General features: G+C 45.3%; 3 protein-coding genes and 1 long non-coding RNA gene across 19 annotated transcripts in view; 2 read left to right on the top strand and 2 right to left on the bottom strand.

Annotated features, from left to right (window-relative positions):
• The first annotated feature begins 89 nt into the window (after positions 1 to 89).
• On the top strand, positions 90 to 7,853 carry LOC105418248 (uncharacterized). 4 transcript variants are annotated; one of them, XR_003889979.1, is made up of 9 exons: positions 90 to 279; positions 655 to 778; positions 1,651 to 1,744; positions 2,979 to 3,100; positions 3,166 to 3,308; positions 3,797 to 3,994; positions 4,376 to 4,495; positions 4,715 to 4,864; positions 7,721 to 7,853. XR_003889979.1 is itself a non-coding variant. In XM_011617205.2 (7 exons), the coding sequence occupies exons 1-7, from the start codon at positions 269 to 271 to the stop codon at positions 4,491 to 4,493; spliced, it is 810 nt and encodes a 269-aa protein (XP_011615507.2). In that variant the 5' UTR covers positions 90 to 268; the 3' UTR covers positions 4,494 to 6,037. The 4 variants fall into 4 exon arrangements, 1 of the variants encoding a protein (XP_011615507.2); XR_003889978.1 differs by having other exon boundaries at positions 4,376 to 4,503; XR_003889977.1 differs by having other exon boundaries at positions 4,376 to 4,864.
• Positions 5,567 to 14,682, bottom strand: golim4a (golgi integral membrane protein 4a). 3 transcript variants are annotated; one of them, XM_011617195.2, is made up of 16 exons: positions 14,069 to 14,682; positions 10,932 to 11,006; positions 10,810 to 10,859; positions 10,648 to 10,701; positions 10,427 to 10,577; positions 10,140 to 10,222; positions 9,962 to 10,045; positions 9,166 to 9,375; positions 8,871 to 9,071; positions 8,389 to 8,579; positions 8,223 to 8,317; positions 8,026 to 8,105; positions 7,757 to 7,957; positions 7,591 to 7,659; positions 7,423 to 7,500; positions 5,567 to 6,426 (listed from the first exon to the last, which is right to left on the bottom strand). In XM_011617195.2, the coding sequence occupies exons 1-16, from the start codon at positions 14,253 to 14,255 to the stop codon at positions 6,304 to 6,306; spliced, it is 1,932 nt and encodes a 643-aa protein (XP_011615497.2). In that variant the 5' UTR covers positions 14,256 to 14,682; the 3' UTR covers positions 5,567 to 6,303. The 3 variants fall into 3 exon arrangements, with proteins under 3 accessions (XP_011615497.2, XP_011615498.2, XP_011615499.2); XM_011617196.2 differs by having other exon boundaries at positions 8,223 to 8,293; XM_011617197.2 differs by lacking the exons at positions 10,932 to 11,006; positions 14,069 to 14,682 and having other exon boundaries at positions 10,140 to 10,286; positions 10,810 to 10,861.
• A 159-nt stretch (positions 14,683 to 14,841) lies between these two features.
• On the bottom strand, positions 14,842 to 16,262 carry LOC115251420 (uncharacterized). Of its 2 annotated transcripts, none has more exons than XR_003889980.1 (3): positions 16,134 to 16,262; positions 15,551 to 15,855; positions 14,842 to 15,359 (listed from the first exon to the last, which is right to left on the bottom strand). It is a non-coding gene; the product is annotated as an uncharacterized lncRNA (long non-coding RNA). The 2 variants fall into 2 exon arrangements; XR_003889981.1 differs by having other exon boundaries at positions 15,586 to 15,855; positions 16,134 to 16,260.
• veph1 (ventricular zone expressed PH domain-containing 1) overlaps positions 15,664 to 23,540 on the top strand; it is a 61,889-nt gene continuing 54,012 nt past the window's right edge. For 6 of the 10 annotated variants that reach the window (XR_003889976.1, XM_029843698.1, XM_029843691.1 and 3 more), the window contains exons 1-5: positions 15,664 to 15,803; positions 18,310 to 18,463; positions 18,562 to 18,743; positions 18,818 to 19,036; positions 20,238 to 20,412. Coding sequence is in view for 9 of the 10 variants with exons in the window: in XM_029843698.1 (XP_029699558.1) it covers positions 18,606 to 18,743; positions 18,818 to 19,036; positions 20,238 to 20,412 (532 nt within the window). In the remaining variant the exon portion in view is untranslated. Of the gene's footprint in view, positions 15,804 to 16,288; positions 16,501 to 18,309; positions 18,464 to 18,561; positions 18,744 to 18,817; positions 19,037 to 20,203; positions 20,413 to 23,540 lie in introns of those variants that run through there. The other 4 variants (XM_029843693.1, XM_029843692.1, XM_029843694.1 and 1 more) reach the window with 4 other exon arrangements.

The following is a 23,540-nucleotide window of genomic DNA, read 5'->3' as shown; positions in this document are numbered from 1 at the left end:
TGGGCCAATCAACGAGCGCCTCACTAGTTTTACCAATCAGAGTCCGAGTTGGGAGGGTCTCGGTGGAATGTGGGTGTGACCATGAATTGTGACACCGCCCTCTGAAGTTTGCTGCTCAGTGTTATGGTTTAGAACCAGCGAACAGAACCCAGAACCTCGTCTGTGGGCAAACCCAGGCAAACCCTCATCCAGGCAAACCCAACGGGCTCATGGGTGACTGGTACTGGGTTACAGGGCGGGAAGGAGCCGATCAGGAGCAGATAAGGACATGTCCGAAAGGTACGATCGTGTCCTGTCAATTTTGGTTCAATGACAGGTTGATTCTAATGAGAATCAGCGATTCTAATGAGCTACTTCATCTTAACAGAATGTCACTTTTTAAAAGAATTGAGGCATAAAATGAATCATCTGTGTCCCAGTGGCGGATAGGATAGGGAACACCCTCGTTCTGCTCAGGTGGCAGCATCGTGCGCTAATCTGCAATGTCAAACCGGGTTGTGGGTAACTCGACCCAGCCAGTACCGGCCGGTATTCAGGGTTTTAGCACACAGCTCGGCTTACATTACGGAAGAGAAAGGCTTCCATCCAGGACCAGGGAGCGGAGGTGGGACTGTGTCTTGTCCTCTGTCTTAGCGTCTGTCCTCATTCTCTCAGCTCTTCAGGTGTGAACACCCTCACAGACGGTGTCCCCAAATCCAGCTCTTCGTGGTCCTCTGACCTCGTGTATGCGCCCCGCTGCGTCGACCCGAGGCCTGATTCTGGACTCGGGTCTACTCCTGTGAGTCTCACACACGCTCACGCCTGCTCCCTTTTATCTGTCAACTGTCTTCTATTTGGTCCATTCCCGCCATATTGATTATTATTAAGTCTCATCACTGAATATCACCCAATGTTCCACCTTGAGTTTCTCTTTGAATGTGAACCTGCAGCTCAACCTGTCCTTCCATCATTATTGTGTTTTGTCAGGATTTGTTAATTATATTTCATTTTTAGCAGTGCTGACTATTGTAATGTCTGACGAAGTTGTTTAAACCATATAGTGTTTAGTCTTAGTGGAAGCCTTGATGATCTTTAGATTGGTTTTCCGCCATCATTTATCCTGCTTTATCTCCTGTTCTTCTGACAGGATGTGAGGCACTGACCTCTGTGGGAGGGTCAGCAGGAGCCAGGTCTAGAATAACAGGAACGCGTTGAGTTACAGACTAATAACCGCTATGTGGGATGAGTGCTGGGGGGGTTAAAAGGTCAAATTAGGAAAAGACTGAGTGCATCAGTCTGGAGGAAGCAGAAAACAACAGTTTTACTTGAGAATTTAGAATCTCCTGGATCTTCCTCCTGCTGAGGCTGCATCACAGGAGAATGATTGAGATGATCACGAAAGGAACGAGCTTTATCTCACAAAGCTGAGGGACCTGCTCTTGGCTCTGATGCCACCTGCAGAGATGTGAAGGCCTAAACCTGTCTACAGGACAGTGACGTGTGTTTGTGTCACAAAGGGAGACTTCAGTGAGACATATTCTCATGCTTACCCTTCATTGACATTTGTATGTCTGTTACACACAAATCCATATGTGAATGTTGTCACATGTTTGACTTGTGTTACATTGTACTCAGCTAAAACTACAACGTTCACTCTGCTTTTCTCCTCAGCTTCCCTCAAGTCGCTTCTGCTTTGTGTCGTGGCAACATCTCAACCACTGTGATGTCACAGGGGATCAGCTGACATGCCCCAGGGTCAGAGAAGGTGATCTTCTGTGATATTCAGACATAAATGCAGTTGCAGGATGTGCGTGAAGACATTTGTTTACATAAGAGAAAGATCTAAAGCAGCAATCCCCAACCCTCGGGCCACAGACCAGTATTGGTCCATGGGTCGTTTGGTACTGGGCCCACATAAAGAATAATTTACAAATTATTTTATTTATTATATGAATCTGAACAATGTTTTATTTTAAAAGTGACCAAATCCTCTCCTTCATCTGTCTATGAATCAATCTGAACTCACATCAAGATGCTTGTCTCGGTCATGTAGCAGAATGAGTAAAAAATGGACATCTTTGGAAAGTTTCTTTGCAAAGGGAAAAAAGGCCCAGTGAGGAGACAGAAGAGCCTTTGACCCCTAAGAAAAAGAAAGCAGCATTTAACAGACAATATCAGGAGAATGACTTAAAATTTGGAGTCTTTGCGATAGGTTATTTCCACGCACCAAGCCCGCTCTGCATAATATGTGGTGACTGGCTCTCCAGTGAGGCAATGAAGCCTTCAAAACTGCTTCGCCACCTGGAGACCAAGCAAAACAAGCGTTTGGGGTATTTTGAAAGAAAAAAGCAGGACAGGAGCAATTACTGAGGGCCTCCACTCCGAACTTTTTAGAGAGGCTGTGGTTAAAAAGATAGCACGGGTGCCTCTGTGGGCTAGCACTGTCACTTGGCGCATCACAGAAATAGCAAAGGACATTGAGACACAGCTGTTAGCATTTAAGACATCATATGTGTGTGAGGGGGGTTTCTGCAGTAACAACAACCAAAACAAACTGAAGGAGTCAGCTGGAAACAAGCAACACACTTCGGTTGTGGTTGTCTCCCATTACCCCTAGATGGGACCATTTGGTTAGACAAAAAGAAGCTTAGTGCTGTCGCTGATTTAGCATCATGATGAGTTGTATTTTTCATGTACTTTATATTTATTTTTTGGTGTATCTTGATTTGACAGCATGTTACTCTTGTTATGTTGTTGGCACTAGCCAGCAGGACACTGCTAACAAAGTTACATACAATGACACAGTGGATTCACCTTTATTATTATATTTTGGAATACCAGTTTTTGTGTTAGTCATATCGTTTTATTCTGTTTTATTATTTGCCCGACACATCTTAAAAATATTGTCTGACATAAAAGAGGTTGGGGCACCGCGAGGCTGAAGTGATAAATGACAAGGTGGCAATAATGAAATGATTTTTGATCATATCATTTAAAAGGACCTTCAGAGGATCAACTGTTTGAAGGAGAGGTGGCTGAGGCCTGTTTAGATAGAAAGAGGAGGAAGGACGAAGGGCAGAACTGGGAGGAGCGACTGCAGGAGAACTGGGAAAACTGTCTGGTGAGCCAACAGACTGGTTCAGTTTCCAGAAGATTGTAATGGTTCAACTTCCTGTCTTTCCTCAGGAGTTGAACCTGTCCTACCAGGACTTGGGTGATCCTTTTCAGTCTGAAAATTTCCTCCGGATCCTCCACCGACTCATCCGTGCGGAGAAACTGCAGCTGGTCTCAAACTCGCTCACTGACCTGAGTTCTGTATGCCTGCCAAGGTTGGAATCACACTACCCAGAATGCACCACGCTTGTGTCTCAACTCCTGTTGAAACTCTATTTTCCTTGTGAACTGGCCTGTCTTCTTGGCCCCCACACTCTGTGCTGGGAGACACAGAACACCCTCTGGTTCTGGTCTAATTGGCTCTAAAATGCTGACCTCCTGCTTCTATCTCTTGATCAAATGCAAAACTCTCCACAGATGAGCCAGAAAGAGTCTGTTCCCCACTCCTGATTAGGGTTGTCTCGGTAGCTGTCTCCTCTGTTGCCTGGTCATTTGAATAGCAGCAGGTGTCGTTCCCACCCGGATAGGTGGAGTTCCAGCTGTGATGGATGATTACACTGATGGTGATGTGTTTGTCAAAGAAAGGAAGTAGATCCGCACAGATTAGGACAGATTTTCCAGCCAACAAAGGCAAGCCAGCTATTATTTGGCAAGCATGATATTGATGTGACCAATAGAGTTCTGGTTCTTGTTCTCTTGGCAGGTGCAAAATGCTAAACCTGCAGCAGAACCATCTGGTGGGTCTGCGCCAGCTGCCAAAGCTCCCCGTGGTGGAGCATCTCTGTCTGTCTGAGAATGCCATTAGGTCCTTGGGTGGACTTGGAGCTCTGGGAAAGGCTTCACTCCGTTCGCTCAGTCTGCTCCACAACCCAGTTTCCTTCACACCGAACTATCGTGCACGGTGAGCAGACAAGATCAACGTGGATGGTGCACTCAAAAATGAAACCTCCGTAACTAAAATGCATACTGAACTAGTGTATCATCAATCCACCGTTAATCCTTTGGTTCCTTGGTTAGCCACACTGAGGATTTGTAGGACTTTTCTCCAGCCAGAAGGAATCTCTGATCTGATGTCTTTGTGTGTCAAAGAATTCCATCTTTAGGGTTGTGTATGTGTAGCTTTAGGTCAGGTTCCACCCCTGCCTTCAGCCAGTGTAGATTAGAGAGTTTCCACTGGGATGCTAGAGAGAAGATAATCACCAGCACTACAGTTTAGAAGTTTATTGAACTTTGTTTCCCTCTTCTCTTCTGGTTTTCCTCATCTCATTCCATCACCTTTCAGGGTTTTTACCTGTTTGCCAATGTTGGAGGTCCTAGATGGAATTCCAAAGCTCTTAGAAGACTTTGCACCCTCAAGACTGCTTTTCCCAGAAAGTACCAGGATCTGCAACATTTTATGAAGGTGGACAGGTCTGACAGAGAATCAATCACAGGGGATGCCTTCAAATAAAATGTGATAAGGAGCAATGAAGCAGAAGCATTTTCATACATACAAAGAGTAAATGTCTTCTAGATTTTAGGTCTCAGGTGTATGTAAATTGGTTATGGCTGACTTGCCTTTATTGGCTGGAAAATCTGTCCTAATCTGTGCGGATCTACTAACTTTCTTTGACTTCTGTAGATTTTCCAGGTTTACACAGGTAGAAAACCCAAGAAACCAAACAGGACAACCTTTGCAGGTTTATCAATCATTCAGCAGACAGACTCAGCAGGATAATGGCTTCGCGTCCTCTGACTGACTGGATAATGAACTGCGAACCCCCAGCAGCAGGTGTCTCTCACACACACTCACACATTCCCGTTTTCTAACAGTCATTAAATACAGGTTTATAGCTGGATGTCAACAATAAATTAATACTATTTTTACATGAATCAACACTATTTTTTTGTGTCGAAAGAAGGTTGTTTATGCCAGAAGCAGCATTATTGCTCATTTCAATCTGTGACACCCTCAAATGGGACTTTTCTGTCTCTGACATTGACATGACAAGAAGACACCAGAATCATCTCACAGATCATTGATGCTGTGGGTCATGGTAGGGTTGGGTTTAGGGTAAGGGTCAAGCTCTAGGTCAGGGTTGGGATCAGGGTCGGGGCTCCCAGTGAAATCAGTTAGTTTAAAAAAAAAAAAAAGAGCTCTGTCTCTTAAAAACCGAACTCCTGTGATGGAACTGCAAATGTGAGAGCAGTGTGAGCCTGGGGGCATGTCCTCCACATTGGGAGAGGATAAAGATTAACTTATGATCTTTGGAAGATCATAAGTTAATCATACCATCACCAAACTTCACCAAAATGTAATCAGCTTTTCGTTAACATTTTATTGAAATCCCCCTAAGTTTTTGAGGTATTTTGCTAACAAATGCCAGCAGTCACATGACCTCAGAGGAACAATTAATAACCACCAATTGTAACCAAAGTTTTGACATAAATCATGACAGAAGTTTAGAGATTTTAAGATCGGACAGAGATGAAATCTGTTGAACTCTTTATTCTGCATGTCATTCAGATTAAATCAAAAGTTCTTTAGGTATCAAATACAACAGATGAAACATAGAATCATACACAAAATCTTGATTTTACTAGACATTGTACAGTAAACAGTGGAATTTACAGATAATTGTTTTGAATGAGGCAAATTTAAACCAGCAGTCCACGTGACAAGTTCCAGCTAAAAGACATGAGAAGTTGGTCAGGAAACCTGAAATCCACACTAGAGAAGGCACATTCACGTCTTTCATGGCAGAAATATCCAGTGACAGTACTCCTGTGTCAGATATTGCTTCAGAGCAAAGGAAATGTTGCACCTTTTGAAAGATTGTCAGTCAGCACAGCAATAAATAAGAGAAGAATGACATGAAATTTCAGATGTGGACTCTACAAAGAAAATAGATTGCATAATTTGAATAAAAATTCTGAACTACAGGACATTAAAAATTCTTTTGCACAAAGATAAAACATGATAAATACATTCTCCGGGTGTCTGACAACAGTTAGATCAGAAGAGCAGAAGAGAAACAGGATTAAAAAGCTTCTACATCCATTTATCACCTGAAAGATGTGGCCCATTTCCACAGTTCCACTCCCACACTGCAGGGTGCGCTCAACTTCCTTGAACAATAGCCCTCATTTTCCTGATTCCGACACTTGAACGGATGAATTATTCCCCATTATTTCGGAAGGCAGCCAGTGCAATCACAGTCTCTGCCGCTTTTACATCTCTGCCCTCCTGTTTGTTCCCTTATTCACTCGGACAACATGATTCTCCACTTCCTCCTCTTCCTCTTCATAGTTGTCTTCCTCGTTCTCTTGGTCTTCCACTTTTTTTGGTCGCTTCTACAGAAGAACAAAAAAATTCAGGAATGTTATTTTCCACAGTCTGACTGTCACAGGAAGTAAAAGGTTCTTTTCTGACTAAAGCTGCTTCACAACTTGTGTTTTATAAAAATACAAGACGCTTTAAGATACCCGTCACTCCACGTGGCAGCAGCCTGCGCATAATATGTAGTTGTGCAGAGCACGTGTTCCTGAATGAACATGTTTAATTACTCTTTTTCTGCTCTCAGCAGTATGTGTGCGTGAAGCCATTTTCCCGGCCATCATGGTTGAAGGGCAGCTTTATTTGCTCTGACTAAAGAGCTTCACTTCACCACTGGGAGCAGAAGAAACCGAAGTCCTCTCAGAGACAGCATCATATCATCCCACCCTCCTTCAATGCAAATCCACCCTCCAGACCAAAGGAATGAATACTTGAATGTTGGGGCGTGCAGGGCGGGAGTCAGATTCATGGAGGGCAGGTTGCTAGGGGGTATTAATGACAACAAAACCACCATGTGATGACAGTAATACGTCACAATTCATCAACCTGGACCACTTTCATGAAAACGAGTGTTGGAGGAATTTAATTAACTGGGTGCTAATGTGACACCGCAACAGATTCCTCACCTGATCTCCACACTGGTTCATGTTACCCTCACGTGCATGTAGCCATGCAGTAAATATGACTGATACTCAATGAGTTCACAGTTTCCATGTGGAGCTGATCATCTCTGTCTGATTCTCTGTCTGAAGTCATAGCTGCTTGAGAGTTGAAGTTCTGACAAGTTTCAGCAGGATCTGAATCACATCAGCAGCTAGAGCAGGTATGAAAGTGTCACCTTGGGTACCAACATGAGCGTTTGTGAGAACCTGTCTGACTGGTTCCTGGTTTGAAACCAGCACATGTTGGCTGAGAGGGCTTCAACAGAGGCTGCTCGGTTGTCAGTGAAACCCAAAGAAATCTGAACGTCAGCAGAAGAACTGATCCTGGTTCTGATTCTGCTGAAAACTCACCTGTTCAATGTTGTCCTCATTGTATGGATCCTCCTCCATCACATCTCTTTTCTGCCCACCAGCCACATCCTCTTGAGCCTTCACCAACATGGAGACAGTAGACAGTAAATTTGATGTTCTGGAGGACAGACATCTCTTTGATATCTGAAAATGACTCAGGTTACACACCTCATCCTCCAAGTCCTCCTGGTACTGGTCGTCCACCGTATCTTCCTGTTGGTCCGGGTTTCCAGCCATCTAGAAATTTCAAAAAGGAAGTTCACATCTTTCTTCCAATTCTGATCTTTATTCTTCACAGGTGGACCTGCTGGTGACATCTGTGTTATTCACTCACCACCAGTTCCTCCTCCACAGCTGGCGCTGGTGGCTCTTGGTGGGAGTGTGTGTCTCTGTGCTGGCCCAGAGCTGCTGGCTCCTCTTCATCCTCCTCCTCAGTGACCCTGTGCTGCGGCTGCTCATCCTCTGCCTCATCAAACTCATCTTCTCCTTGGTTGTTGGGGTCATCCTCAGGGTCCAGCTCACCATCTATGACGGCCTGCAGAGGGAAAGTCCCAAGGTAACAGCTCAAGAGTGGTGATGGGTGTGTGCGTGTGAGAGCATCACCTGTTGATGTGGTGGGACTTTCTGCTCCACCTTCATCTCTTCCTCCTCCTCTTCTTCATTCAGCAGGTGTGTGTCTCTGTCTGATCACATGTGACACATCCAACCATCAGGGTTTCTGTCACATGTCTGCAGACGGTCTTTACTGTAACAGCTGCCCTGTAAATAAAGTTAAACCGAATGGACTGCTGACGTCTCACCTTCATCATCGGTGTGATGATCCTCTTCTCCTTGAACAATGTCAGTGTCCATATTCTCATACGCCGTCCTCCTGTTACCAGCACCATAAGACAGGCTTTGAATGGATTTGAAAATCATGACCTTACAACATTTCAGACCATTTGAACCCATGATCTGGACGCAGACCTTTGCTGCTCCTCTCTGTTGGTGTCTGTGTGCTGCTGCTCCTCCTTCAGCCTCTGCTCCCTCTCTCTCTGTAGCTGCAGGTCCGCCTGCCTCAGTTGGATCCGCCTACGCTCCTCGGCCCGTTGAGCTTCAAGGTGTTGGTCAAAGGGTGACTTCATGTGTTCCAATGGGGTGTCCTGCTGATGGAGGCTCTTCACAGAGGAGACGGTTGCAGGGAGGAAAAGTCAGAGTGAATCCAGGTAAAGATTTAGTTTTGGTTTTAACAGGCTCAAAGAGAAAACAAACATGGTCACTCTGTTAGCTACTGCGGACCTCAGAAAGATTCTACAGTGTCCACCAGTGTTTCACCCATGGAATATTATTATATCTAACCAATAGGGGATGATTTAAGCACACCCCCTTCTGTTCCATTGGCTGTAGACAAGGTGTGCCCTTTTCTTGGAGGTGCTAGTCTCAGTCCAGAGAGTTCAGGGATAACTGACCTGCTGAGAACGACCCCTCTTTTGGTCCGCAGTGTTCTCATCAGGCTGTTGTGGTTCTGGCTGCTCATCTTCCTCCTGCTGTGGTTGGTCTAGATCCTCCTCCAGCTTCTCAGGCTTGCCTGCTTGAGCCATCTCCTCTTCCTCCAGCTCCCTCCTCCTCTCTGCCTCTCCCTCCTTGTCTGACTGGCCGAGCTCCCCCAACTGGGTGACAAAGATTTATATTTACATTTATTTATATTTAAAAAGTAGCTGTTTTAGCATCTTTGGGTTATTAGTAAGAGGGCACTTGCATTACCCTGGATTCAGATTCCTCTTGGTCCAGGAAGTGTCCTGGCTTATCTTTATTTGGCAGGTCCAGGACTCTGGTCTTCTCGGCTTCATGAATGCGGGACTCTGGTGTGTCAACAGCTACTGACTGGTGCTGAGGAGTGTTGGGGTGATGCTGGCCCAGATTAGAGGCTGCATTCAGGGACTCCTTCAGCTGCTTGTATTCATCCACCTGCACCTAAAGAGGACAGACAATCACCGAACTATGATAGAACCACAGAAACCAAAGAGAGCTTTTCTCTACTAATCTTTGGACCATGATGACCCCCTTTTCTAGAACAATAAAAGGAAGTCTAGAAAAATGAAACAACCCGATTCATTATAGATATACTACCCATCCTTTATGTGGATGGATAAACAGACACAGCGATAGATATAGACAGACAGACAGTTTTAGATGATAGAAAGACAGACATAAATGGACAGATAGATATAGATGACAGACAGACGGATGGACGACATCATTAATCCCACTGGGAGGTTCCCTTGGAGAACTTGAAGATTCATTGAACTCCTAAAGTTGATGAGAGGGCAGCAGATTGGCTCGTGGATGCTAGAGTCCTCTCTCTGACCTTTGATCCTGTCCTTCAGGGTGACTGGTTTGAATGTTCTTGTAGAACTGCTGTTAGAACTCAGACCAGCATGTAAAGAGGTAGAGAATTAGTTCTGCTTTTTAAAGATTTGTCTAACGCAGAAGAGAATGAGTGAGAGACCACCGCTGCAAATAGAACCAGAGCTGAGCAGAGTAAACACAGATGTCCCACCTGAGCTGCAGCCAGAGCACTTTTGTGGTCTTGTAGGTTCAGAGCCAGCTGGTCGTGGGCCGCCTTCAGGTCCTGATGACGAACCTGAACACATGCAGCCACCGGCATGAAGGAAGGATAGCTAATGGAGAGAGGTGGAATCTGACATCTCTGATCAAAGACTGATGGCTGCTCTCACCTGGGCATCCTGGAGCTGGGTGTGAATGTCATGATGAGCTTTCCTCAGCTGTTTATTTTCCTCCCTCAGGTTAAACATACTGTCTGCAAGCCCAAAGCCAGACACGTCAAAGACCGGACACAACATTGTCCTGCTGAGCATCTGAGGCTGCAGCAGACAAAATGGAGAGAAATAAATATTTAAGGTTTGTGTTCTTTAGGTTGTGAAACACCAAGACCTTATTTAGTTAGGTCAAAAGATGGAAACAAATGAAGAGCTAGCATCCTCCAGCCCATTTGTTTTACCACCTTTGAGTTGGGAGACTTCCAGCTCTTTGATCTGCTGCAGTTTGTCATAGCGCTCTCGGTGTTCGTCCAGCTGCCGGTTGTGGTCGTCACCCTGGGCCTGGTGCTGGTCCTGCAGGTCATAATACTGCTTCTTCAGATCCTCGTGCTGATTCTGACAGAAGACACCACAAGTCTTAACTAACAGCAGCAATGATGGTGGGAGAGCTCAGCCAGATGTGTACCTTCAGGATCTGGTGCTGCACTTGTAGAGAGTTCAGTCTGCTGATGGAGTCTTGCTGTTCAAACACAGAAACAAAGACCTTCCTGATCCCAGTTCAGCAGGTGGAACTTTAGAGGATGAACACCTGAAGTCATTCAGAACCATCATGAAGGTGGATAAATACCTTCTCCTTGTTAATTGACTGCTGTGCTTCCAATTTGTAGGACAGGTAATCTAAAAAGAAAGAAACCTGTTCAGATTCTATTTCAGTAGGTGCTCTTGAAGCTGCAGTGGGCATGACCTCACCTTCTTTGGCTTTTTTGTGCTCTAAACGCTCTTTCTGAAGAGACTTCTCTAACCTGGACCGATGTTCATACACCACTGAAGAAAGAAAAAGGTGAAGAGTTATTCTTCTTCAGTCTGGTGGAAAGTATATACAAGAGAAGAATGAAAAGAAAGAGCAAGTGGCCTTGAGAGTGTAGGAGAGGTGCGATCCTGCTGTTAGAGGGAACATCTGGAAAGAGCAGAGGTTGCTTCCATCATAGAGACACTTATCCTCAGCTCTGGCAGGTTTAGCTGATTTGCACTGTTATACTACCACAGTATTTACGTTTACATTATGGGTTTTTCAGCTACAGTTTCTAATGTAAAAAAATAAAATAAATAAATAAATAAATCACAAAATATGATGGACAAATGTAACATAGAGGACCAAAGGACAATACATCAGTCATTGTGTCTGAGGTGAGGATCAGAATTCTACCTTTTAGCTAAAATGCCAGATGAAAATGGCATTTCAATCCTGCTGCTCATTACAGTCAATGGTACCACTTACTAAAACTTCAGATTCTAGTCACACCGAGAAAGTATTCAGGAAAATAAATTTAATGTATTATTCTGACTGAGAGGTTTGCTGCCTGGTTAAGTATTAGGACCCTCTAATTTTCCTTGTTAAAACCCACATTTTTAGTCAGAATTCCATCTTAGTTCAGCAGCGTTTGTTTCTAATGCTTTTTATTCATTTTAGAGTCTGTTGTGTTGACAGTATATTTGTATGATTGCAAAATCATACAAGTTTCAGCAGAAAGGACTAGTTGCTCTATAGCTGAGACAAATCACCTCCATTTATGTAATTTCAGATGTGTAAAGATCACAAAGCTACTTTTGACTTTGTGGATGTGGCTCTGCCCGCCATGATAAGGGATTAGCATTTGCATCTCTTCCGCTGCACTGCTGTTAGCTAGCTAACCTGCACGGCGAGTAAAGGCAGGGCACATACGCAAACACTGTCAATGCTGATTGGCTGCGTAGCGTAAGTGAATTGTTTCGGATTATTGGCTGGACACCTGTCGCTCATTGAGTTACGTTGTGAAATGGTGCAGAAAACAATATTACTGGTCTAATTAACTAGATTATATCAGTTCTAACATTAGATATTAATTAATACGTTTCTGTTGAATTTTATTTTGTGCGCTGCATAGATTTTCTTGTGCGCTGAGTATGTGCAAGCAGTGCGCGATTGCGCAAGCGTGCAGCTTAGAGGGAACATTGCCTGATTTAAGGTGTGAGAGAACTGGGACCATGGAGCTGGTGGTTGAGCTGTAGGAACACACTTACCTTCTGATCCCTGCACTGGGCCGGAACACCAGCACCTTCAGGGTCAGTGATATAGATCAGCAAAGTAAAGATGCGGTTGTGTGTGTGTTCATGTGTATGTGTGGGTGTGTGGGGACGGGGGGCAGTCCAGCTGAGCCCAGTCCTGCTCAGTCTGCAATAACCCCAACGGTAACAGATGCTATATAAATAAAGCTGAATTAAACATGTTTAAACTTCATCAAATGAACTCCAGATGTTCAGAAACTGGTGGAACCTGTGATGGTGGAGCAGTCGCAGCTTCTCAGCTCATCTTTCTTTTCATCCCATTTGTAACAGAGTAAATCTGCGAAACCTCAGAGGGCTGAAAACTGAGAAACCTGCTTCTAAAGCAGCTAAACTGGCTTCAGAACTAAAAACCCAAGAGTTAAGGTAACAGCAGCCTGTCCAGGTGGTCAGCACACTCTCATACACAGGTTTAGAAATAAGAGCAATAATGTTGCTTCTCTGGTTCAGAGGCCACTTATAAATCTGAGTTTTTACATCTACGGTAGTTGGCATCTGTGGGAGGGAATCATGTGACCTTTTAAATGACGTGCTGTGCTCCCCCTCTAAATATAGGACACAAAAACATACCAATCAACAGTGGATATCGAGTGAATTCTGATTGGCTCAATGAGCAACTGACTGCTTTTCAACTCGAGTACCGCACTGACCCCAGCATTGTTCAGAGTTCAGATACCAACATGGATGACAGGTAACAGAAAGTGAAGGCTGTTGCTTGGGTTGGAGGAAGAATGAGGTCAAATAAAAGCTGACACCTTCACAGGAAGAATTCTATTTTAAAATATTAATCTTTCACTTGCATATTAAATAAACTAACTACCCGTGTTTAAACACCTTAAGATGCCTTCACAGCCAACAGCCAACAACCGTTTAAAATAGGCTGTGATGAGTGTGCACTTAAGTCACTGTACATTACATTCAGTTCCAAGAACTAAACCACTTCTCACTTCTTGTGACCACAAACAAGAGTTTGTCCTGTCTAGAGCTGTAAAGTTCTGTGAACTCTACAAATTTTCAGTCAGTGCAGCCAGTGACCCTATTTGAAGGAAGCTGCTCTCAGATCCAACCCACACGTCTGAGGTGGGGCGCTGTGATCCATCTCAGATCCAACCCACACGTCTGAGGTGGGGCGCTGTGATCCACCTCAGACATGAGGAACCGATTACCGGTAAGCATCAAACATGTTTAACAGCTGTTACTGAGGAATCAACTGATCAAGACTGTTCCTGAGGCTAGCAGACAGGGGTTTGTGGCTGAGCCGTGACATCAAGGTGAACCTGGGACACACCGATTACCACCCGCGCGCGCTGCTACAGGCTCTAACTTCAGTCTTATTGTAGTTGCATACAAAAGAGAATGTCTGACCTCACAAATTAGCACAACATCATACGTTTGTTGGGTAAAGTTTATGTTCTGTATTACAACTTCATTCTCAACTCTTATATGATGCTTTAATAATCAATAACTCGATAGAATTGTACTGAGCATGGAAACATGCACGCATTTGCCTTTGTTTGTGACGGACTTGATTAATTTGTTCTTAGACATCGTGCAAGACGCATTTCCGTGCATGCATAATGTTATTGATGGGCTTTTGTGTAATTTTGCAACTTTAAGCTAACTTTTGCTTTAATTAATGGGAAGCCTTGTTGTTTTGTAAATGGTTCTATGGCCTCCTGCTTATTTCCGAAAGTGGGTCCGGTGGAGCCGAGCCGAGCCTGGAGCAGCAGTTGGCTGACCGGACTCCGTGCTTTTGTAAATCACGCCTGCGTCGCTCTTTTTACCTTGGAGCTGCGCCGACAGGGACTCCTGGTGCTGCTGGTACTTCAGCGCCATCGCCTCGGTCCTCCTCAGCTGTTTGTGCATCTCGTAGGACATCATCCCCCCGTAGAACATTCCACAGACCACGGTGACCAACAGGAGACACTGGAAGATCCTCCGCTGCCTCCGGGAACAAACCCCGTTTCCCATGTTGGACCAGCAGCCCTCCCCGCTGTCTGCGCCAGTAAGCCCCGTCTCTGCTGCTGGGAACTTCCGTCCCAACTTCTCAGCGTCCCAGTGAAGCCTGAAATTGCTCTTTCCGTCACTCTCCGAGCATCTCCAGTAGAAACCCTGCTTAAGTTGGAATCGTTGCTGACGTGTGCATTATTTTAGTCGCTACTTTTCCCGGGACTTCAAAGTAACCGCTCAGGTTCCGCTCGCGATCAAATTGGCGTCTCTCCTCTAAAATACAGTTTAAAGTCAGTCTAACGATTCCGGCTCCCTCCTCTGGACTCTGCTGCCGCGCTTCAGACACGTCCGGGGAGAAAAAAGAGCCTTAGGTCTCCGACATGGCCTCCGCAGCACCTTTAACTGAGTTTACGTGTCAGCCCCGCAGCTGCCTGCCATCAAACAACTGCCTCACAGGAAGTCCCTCCCCTATCGTGCTCAGGCCCCGCTCTGCTCTGTGGAATAGAGCTCTGGTTGGCTGACGGTGACATCAATCGAATGGCATCAGCTGGGATTTGTAGTTCCTATAAGGTGTACAACAGACATTTTCACAGACATTTACAACAGACCTTAAAACGGTTCTCGTGAAATCTTCGAACGCGTCCTGTTAGTAAAAACGTTGTAAATGTGAGTTTAATTTCATTGTAATAGATAAATTTTAATTTGACCCAAAACATTTATCTAATGTCCCACAGCAATATTAATGTTTTCAATTTAAGTGGGGAAATGTGCATTGTTACAGTTGCACATGAACACTTACTAGACTAGATAAAATAGGGGTGCAGAGCAGAAAATGGGTGAATTATTAAAAGCACGGTATGTATGAGTTAAAGATAGATGCGAATTATTGGCAGTCAGGGTGTTGTTTTTTTACAGTAAGGCAGAAAGGGTTTGGCACAAATAATGAACATTTTAAAATGTGAATTTATTAAATGACACTTTATTGGTTGTTTCCAGTTGCTGTCACTTTGGTAAGTCTGTACAAATATTTCACATTGGTGCTGGCATGTGCTGAAAAGGTAGAATAACAGGCTTTTATTTTGCGAGCTGCATTTCCGGTTGTTATGCGTCGGGAAATAGTGCCATCTATTGGTAAAGTGAGGAACGTGAAACCAATCAAAAATAAAACGGGAATGAAATGCAGCGAACTAATATAGAAATAAAATATACGTCTAATGCAGTAGTTAATACTGTTACTACCACACCCACAGTTGTAAATCACACACTTTCAGTTTCTTTTTAACTGTTTGGTCCTAATTCTGGTTTTCCGACGGTACCTGAAGGCATCACCGTGACACTGTCCTCCATTCACCTGTTGGGAGTTCCGCGCTCTGTATAGCCACACGGTGGTGCACTTGGTTCTCTGAGGGCAGTCTTCAGTGTAACGAGCTGAAGGTTTTCCATCGCGCTGGAACTTGATTTTGCAGCGTTGCAGTGTCACTCCGTGAACCGCCGAGGTCTACCTGGAGGACTGCACCGAGGCCCCGTCGCGGCTCCGTGCCCGCGCGCCGCCGTGCTGCATCGGACCTGGTAAGCTCTTCACTCTGCACCCTTTTTTTATTCCTGAGACGCGTTGCCGGGGCTGAATGTCGGAATGTTGGGAAAGTTGTGTATGAGAAGAAACCCGCTACACATGAATTCACTTATAAACACAAAGATCAAGCATATACGCGTGCGTGATCACGCGCATTTAACGCGTGGTTAAATACCCGTTAAATACTTGTAAATTTGTGATGTATCACAGTGAATACTTGTAACCCCCCTACACACACACACACAGATATGCGCACACTGGAATGTGCCCGGAAGCTTGAAAGGCGAGTTCAGTTAGAATGCTCACATTTCATTTCCCCTCTTTACCTGTCTACATCCAAATTAATGCTGTTCCAACTGTACTGGAAGGAACCACGAGGGTGGGGGACACCTCAAGGTCACAGACGGACACAAACAGATGTCCCAGCTTGTTGTCATGAAGTTGATCATGTACTGTTAGATGGGTCACATATTCTTTACAGTGTGGACCTGTGACCCTCATCCCGACCCCCACATGCAGGGTTGTCTCCCCAGTCCCTCCATCAGTGATGGTTTACCAGCACATCAAAGGAGGCATGACCAGCATTGTTGATGCTGGTGATCTTCAGCACATTTCAAAACAACATTAAACATTAAGGGACATTTGGACACATTTGACAGATACGGTGCTGGAACCAGAACAAGTCCAGCTCAGGTAAGTGTGGAGATGGAAATAATGAATGTTTTTCTGACTGTAGAGGTGTTCTAAAGAACATTCATGGTGAAACTCATCAGAGTCCCAGAGACTGGACCCAGTTACAGCAGCAGACACACACTTGAACACACACCTGTCCTTAACCTCTGTAGCTGATCTGTGCCGTGTGTACCCCTGTGTCTGTTAGCAACATGCTAGCAAACTTCAGCTAAGTGAAAAGGAGTTTTTCCTGGTTCTGGTCCTGTTGTAGCACCTGAAATTATGACCACAGTAACGTTCCTGTAGTATCAGCTCCACTCAGGCCGACGTGTTGGGACAAATGGCCCCAACCTCACTGTCCTAGTGCTCTTGCCTGTTGTCGGTGCTCCACAGCTGCATAACTGCAGACCATAAATAATGAAGATCATTCTCTCACACACACATACACACACAGCACTCTCCTGCAGCATTTTATGGCTACAGATTTTGAAAGATGACTTAAGGGAACTCATTTTTTTTTACTCATATTTACTCATAAAATTCATGATATCAGTTACATAATCCACGACCCAGTTTTTATTAAAATAAATAAATAAATAAACATATATAAATAAATTTAAATTGGCTTTTGTTCAGAACTTTAAGGCAAACACCAAATTTGTGCTCCAGGAGCTGATGGAAGTCCGTCATTGGCTCAGATTTCAGATTTAAGAACCTAAAAGATTTTTTATTTTTGTTCATCCTCACAACAATAATCACACCTGACCATTGATGTATGCCTGTTTTAGTGTGCCTCTTGGATATAGTCAAATATGTTAATATGTTTGTTAAAGACTTTGGTCTCATTCTTCTAAAACAAACACTAGAATGTCCTCATTAATGCAGTTAAACAAGAGCCGACAGGAACAAATCACAGTCAGATATTTGAGGATCAAAATGATTATGTGAAGAAAGAAAGAAAGAAAGAAAGAAAGAAAGAAAGAAAGAAAGAAAGAAAGAAAGAGGAAAAAGAACCATGGAATGTTCTCCTGTGTGTGTGCAGACTGAGCAGGTGCATGTTAGTGTGCGTGTGTGGGTGAGGGTCTGTCTTATAGATTGTACAAAAGATCCAGTGTTTTCTCTCAGCCCAGAAGACAGGAGGGCAGAAGGACGAGAGAGAGGGGGAGAGGAGACAGGGAGAGAGGGGGGTGGCTTCAGTCAAATTACCCCCCTACAGTCAGGGTTAGGGGTCTCACTGTGTGGCCCAATAGCAGTTCTGTGTGTAGGTCTGACACATTCCATTCACATTCACACTGAACAAATGTGTGTGTGTGTCTGTGTGTATTTAAAGACTGCATTCCTAAGCTCGCTCAGCCGTAACTCAGTGATTAATAGTAACTAGCTGATTGTTTAAGAACTAGAATTCCTCTGGCTCATTTTATTGGCACACAAACACGCACATACACACTCAATGATACACTAAATACTGAGGCTGCCAGGGACATAATTCATACTTTGTCTTACACACACAATCTTGCATACACCATGATAATCACACACTATTATTCTTCTGTAGTCTTTCATATGTATGCATTATGGTAGAGTGTGTGTGGTGACAGGTGTGAGTGATGGTGTGTTAAATAGCTGATGATGGTCCAGAGTGAAGTTTTGCCTTCTGTCCCACATGTGAGCATAACACCTCAGGCTGTGACGCAATAGCAGGTTGGTGTTCAGTCGTCCACACTGTGCACGTCTGTGAGGCCAGACTATTGATTCGTGTAGATACTTTTGAGGTGAGATGGTCACAGGAAATGATCAGGTGTAGTTTCCTTTCCTTTTACTTACTTTCAGCAGGATTTCAGGAATATGTTTCGTCTCCATGGTAACTGACCTGGGAAAGACCCACAGATGCGCTGGAATAAATGTGTCACTTCCTACCAGAATCGGGGAGAAGACGTAAAGCAGGAGGGACAGAATTGATCATTAATATATCATTAATGATCAGGTCAGTATGCACACACACACACTCACACACACACACACACACACAACTGTGTGAAACATGATGTCGAGGATAAATTTGTCCTCCATTAAACTGGGCAGCAGCCATCCCAGACTGGTCTGACAGGACTGGGGAAGTGGCCAGGATGCACCAGTTGTTTAGACAGGTTTTGGGGAAGCGGGACCTGTCCCGAGCGGGGGATCTATTTTCACTGGAGGATGCAGAAATTGAAGGCAGTCTGTCGGAGGCTCTGGACAACATCAAGGTCATCGCCTGTTCACCGGTCAGTCAGCAGACGCTCCTCCCCATTAGTCATACTTCTGGACGCCTCAGTAACGCCTCACCTCCACCTTACAGGACTATGTGTCTAATGGCAATGACCAGGCCGTGGTGGAGATTTGCATAACGCGCATCACGACGGCCATCAGGGAGACGAGCTCCATTGAGAGGCACGGCACATCGTTGGTGGGGCTGTGGGAGTCATGTCTGGAACATAATCTAACCCCGCAGGAGGGGGGCACAGAGGACACACCACACGCCAAGATAGCCTCCGACATCACCAGCTGTATCCTGCAGGTACGGGCATGTGAACGCATTTAAAGAGTTCCATACGTTGGTGAAGCAGCTCAGGATGTCTCAGAACAAAGCTGCTGCAGGTCTGGTCTTCTCAAAACATCCAGCGGCTGAAGACCAGACACAAGGCCTCACCTCCGCTCTTGTTTGGTGGCTGACCCACCCGATCACAGATGAAGCAGCAGAGCGGCTCCTTGTTAGCTTGCAGGGACCGGTGGCTCACACAAACACATCACACACACATGCCGACTCCTAAAACAACCTTCACTTTTCATTATCTGATTTTTGGAAGTATCATAAATGGTACTTTGAATAAGAGGATAAAGCAGTTTTTGTTTGATGTGGCAGGTAGGCACAGCCAAAAGAACACAGATTATCTTACTGACTATTAAACTCCCACTGAGGGAGGCATATGAAAAGCAGAGAAACCCTTTCTGACATTAATGCGAGGAAATCCTTGAAAAATGGTGGCTCAGCTGGAATATTTTGTTTTGTGAACACTACCATCATGCGGTGGAACTGAGGTATGACAGACAAAAAAAAGGTACATTTTATCCAGGAAGGTGAACACACACTCGCACACACGGTACTGTACCACTATGTGATCTGTTGGGGGAGCCAGTGCACTTTAAATCCTCATTCTGCCTCTTGACAACAGAAACCTTCAAACATACTTTAAACCAGGGGTGGGCAAATCCAGTCCACGAGGGCCGTATCCAAGCTAGACTTTCTGTCCTACAGGTAAATACTTTCACCTGGGGTTCCGTTTACCTTGGTGAACGCGGTTTCTCCCTGGTAGGATAAAAAACCTGGCTGGATTCCAGCCTTCATGGATTGGACTTGCCCATCAGCGGAGGTCAAATCCATTCCTTGAGGGTATAATTCAAGCCGGGATTTATCCTACCAGGCAGGAAACGCTTTCACCAAGGTAAATGAAACCCCAGGTGAAAGTGTTTACCTGTAGGACAGAAAGTCTGGCTTGGGTATGGCCCTCGATGCCCACCCCTGCTTTAAACAAACAAAAATGTAGATGATTGGGACAGCAGTTTGAATGAAATAAATTGTTGGAAGGATGCATTTCATTGTAAAATCTTTATTAACCTTGCCATGTAAAGCCGAGTTCAATGGGTTTTTTTTTGTGTTTTTGTGTTTGACTGGGCTGTTTTGCAGCTTGAATCTGACATCTTGGTGTGATCTCCATCAGAACTACAGCCGTCCGTCCGTCATGGCATTGGCCATCCCTGTGGCTGTGCGCTTCCTGCAGAGAGGAAACAGGGAGCTGAGCAGGAACATGTCCAGCTATCTCTCGCTGGCCGCCATCGTCGAGGTGGATCTGCTGGCTGAGCACACAGAGGCCATAATGCTCAGCGTGTTGGGAGGTAGGCGCCTTCATCGTTACTCTTCATCATCACACACCTATTGAGTCATAGCAGCCTCTTGTGGTACATCAGCTGTGGCTGCAGGAGGATCTCAAGTGTTCCTTGTATTTGTACACTTTAGATCATGACAGAGTTGTGTTGATATAGCGCTGACTTCCTGTCCAGCCTGAACTGTTTCTCCTTCTTTGAGTTCTACAGCAAAAGTAGAACTGTCAACATTCCTCTGCTGTCCTGATGATGATGATGATGATGACTTTCCCTTCCACACAGACAGATACTCACAGACACAGACACACAAACACGCACACACTCACACACACACACCTTCGCAGATGCTCTGAAGCTGCTGTGGTTCACAAACACTTTCTGGTGTAGACTGTTTCATGAGGCTGCATTTTTATCACGTAACTGTTCCCGTATTGACCAGCAGGGGAAGGTGCAGCATTATTAGGTTTCGACTCTGTTTTTTCATTTTTATTCAATTATTTTTTCTTTTCTCGAGCATTTTTCATGTTTGGGAGCTGCACATATTCAAGTTTTGGCAAAATATTTGATATTTCAAAGGATCTCAAAATTCTCAACGAGAAATGGCTTGAGCGCCACCTCTCCTCTCCTCCTCTCTTTGCCTCTCCTCTCCCCCCCCTACCCCCTCTCCTCCTCCTCCTCTTCCTCTCCTCTCCCCCTCCCTTCCCCCTCCCCTACTTCCTCTCCTCTTCCCTCCTCTCCTCCACCTCCTCTACTCTCCCCTCCTCTTCTCCACTCCTCCTCTCCTCCCCTCTCGTCCTCTCTCCTCCCCTCCTCTTCCCTCCTCCCATGCCCTCCCTCCTGTGAAAGGTTCCTTTGTCTTTTGACTTGGCTCTTCAGGATCTCATTAAGACCCCCTCTAGTGTGACGTTCTTGATAATGATGTCAGTTGTGTTTTTCTTGGAGCAACTTTGAGCTTCAAAGAAGAAAATCCAACATTGTTACATTGGTGCTTTAGTGATCTTCTCGGGGAAGACACAGAGGAAGAGAACATTATGTGGAGCTCCCAGTGACTGTGATCCAGTTTCATGGGGGGGTTGATCCACCAGTGTGGGCCTCATTACAGCAGGAAAACACACACACACATAGCATGACTCTGCTGGAGGTCTTTATTGCAACAGAGGCTGTGGCTGTTGTTTTTACCTCCAACTATTGTCTCTTAAATATGTGGTGGTCTCTCTGCCCTCCACACAAACCCTCTACAGCAAAAACAGTCTGTTCAGTCTTTGTGTGTTTGTGTGTTTATGGGGGTTGGCTGGTTTCAGCAGTGTCCCCTGAATCTGAAGGTTTTGCTTGTTTCAGTGGAGAGTCCAATCTGTAGATGTAGGAGAGTGTTTGACTCACGATCCTGGCTCCACCACTAAAATGTAAACATTTGTGAGGAGCGTTGCCATGACATCAGGATGACTGAAGCCAAGTTCAGGATAATCATATTTGATGTGTAGAAATGATCAATCAATCTTTATTTATATAGCGTCTTTTACAATCAAAATTGTTTCATGGCGCTTTCCAGTATCCCAGGGCCTAACCCCAGACAAGCAACAGTGGCAAGGAAAAAGTCCTCTTTAACAGGAAGAAACCTTGAGCAGGACCAGGCTTATGTAGGGGGACCCACCTGCTGATGGCCAGCTGGGTGGGGGGGAAGAGAGAGAGAGAGAGAGACTTTTGACTTTTAAAGTGTACTTTATTTACAGTGCTCTGTTCACATAAAAACAGTTAAAACCCTAACCTGTCCCTCAGAGCAGCCATGCTGCAGCCTCCATCTCCCCCTGCTCTGTTACCTTCACTAAAACCTGGTCATGTCCCCACTGCTGTTTAAAGGCTTCCAGGTTCTCAGTGGCTTTGTAGAAGCAGAACTCCAGATTCAGGCGCAACCCCACGTTCTGCTTCCACAAAGCCACCGCGTCACATGCCGCTCCATTTTTAATCTTGTCCCTCCTGGTCAAATAGATCGCAAGTTTAGCCTCACTTATTAAGAAATTTAAAGTCTGGCATTTCCCCTTTTCTGCCCTCTTGTGTCTTGTACCACAAATAAAAACAGCAGTGGTGAACATGACATTAAAAAGCCTAAAAACATCAGTTAAAACCCTAAAAAGACCCACCAGCCTACTGCACCCGGTAAAAACATGGAAGACACTCTCATTAAAATCACAGAAAGGACAGTTGCTTAAAGTGTTCGGATTTAAAATTGACAGGAAGGCACTGGTGGCGATGGCTCCATGTAAAATCCTCCATTGGAGGTCACCAGTCCTCTTCTTGATAGGGGGCTTGTAGAGAGTCCTCCACTGAGGACTCTGTCCCCCCAGCCTGTCCTTCCATACAGTCACCTCTCTGTTTTTTAGTTTGTCTTTGTTGAGTGTCTTCACAATGTTGGCGTATAAAATCCTCCTGTCCATGCCGTGAAGGGTTCCTGAGCCACAGCCATCCAGGAGAGGACCCCCGAGGTCCAGGAGGTCCGGGTGGAGTTCAGGGAAAGCGTCCGTGGGGTCAGTCTCAGCCTCTCCTCTCCCGTGAAGGAGGAGGAGACCCTTCTCCTTTATCGATAGTCTCTGTTTCCAGAGGTCCAAGCTCCTCTGGATCAGTCGGACCGACCGGACCCCCAGCGCCGAGCTCACAGCCTGGGCATCGGTGAGCTCTGGTCCCGCTGCTGCCACCACCTGCTGCAGTGTCACCATCCTCCTTCTGATCAGGGCCTCCTTCAGCCCAGGGGTGGCGCTGCTGCAGATGTCTAGCATGCCACCACAGACTAACCGCTCCTTTAAAAGCCAGTGCAGAGAGTCGGTCTGAACAAAGCTCCATCTAAAGAGAGAACAGGATTTAAAAACACCCTGATAAAATAGAGGTAGCCCCCGTAATGATAAAAAGTTTAACTTAGTTAAAAACAGAGCAGCATCCAGCCCCAGGTTGTTCACACGTCTGAGTACACAGCTGGCCACACTCCTCCACACTAAATCAGGAGGCCCTCCGAGGAACCACTGAACGAACTGTAATCTTAACGTGGCCACTCTACTGGCCAGGTGGATGAGGCCCTGGCCCCCCTCCTCTCGAGGTAAAAACAATACTGACTGTGGCACCCAATGTAGACGGTCCCAGAAGAAATCCAC

The sequence above is a fragment of the Takifugu rubripes genome, chromosome 11, assembly GCF_901000725.2.
Source record: "Takifugu rubripes chromosome 11, fTakRub1.2, whole genome shotgun sequence".
In the NCBI taxonomy this organism is placed as follows: Eukaryota; Metazoa; Chordata; class Actinopteri; order Tetraodontiformes; family Tetraodontidae; genus Takifugu; species Takifugu rubripes.
Note: the sequence above shows the minus strand (reverse complement) of the source record. Positions and strands in the feature narration are given on the sequence as shown.

Bases quoted from the DNA above. Each gene is read 5' to 3' on its own strand.
- LOC105418248 (XM_011617205.2), top strand. The intron at 3,101-3,165 runs GTGAGCCAACAG...GTCTTTCCTCAG, and splicing joins AGAACTGGGAAAACTGTCTG to GAGTTGAACCTGTCCTACCA. The intron at 3,309-3,796 runs GTTGGAATCACA...TTCTCTTGGCAG, and splicing joins AGTTCTGTATGCCTGCCAAG to GTGCAAAATGCTAAACCTGC.
- golim4a (XM_011617195.2), bottom strand. From the start codon at position 14,255: ATGGGAAACGGGGTTTGTTCCCGGAGGCAGCGGAGGATCTTCCAGTGT. The intron at 8,318-8,388 runs GTCTGCGTCCAG...ATCCATTCAAAG, and splicing joins AACAGAGAGGAGCAGCAAAG to CCTGTCTTATGGTGCTGGTA. The intron at 7,501-7,590 runs GTGTGTAACCTG...ATGTTGGTGAAG, and splicing joins AGGAGGACTTGGAGGATGAG to GCTCAAGAGGATGTGGCTGG.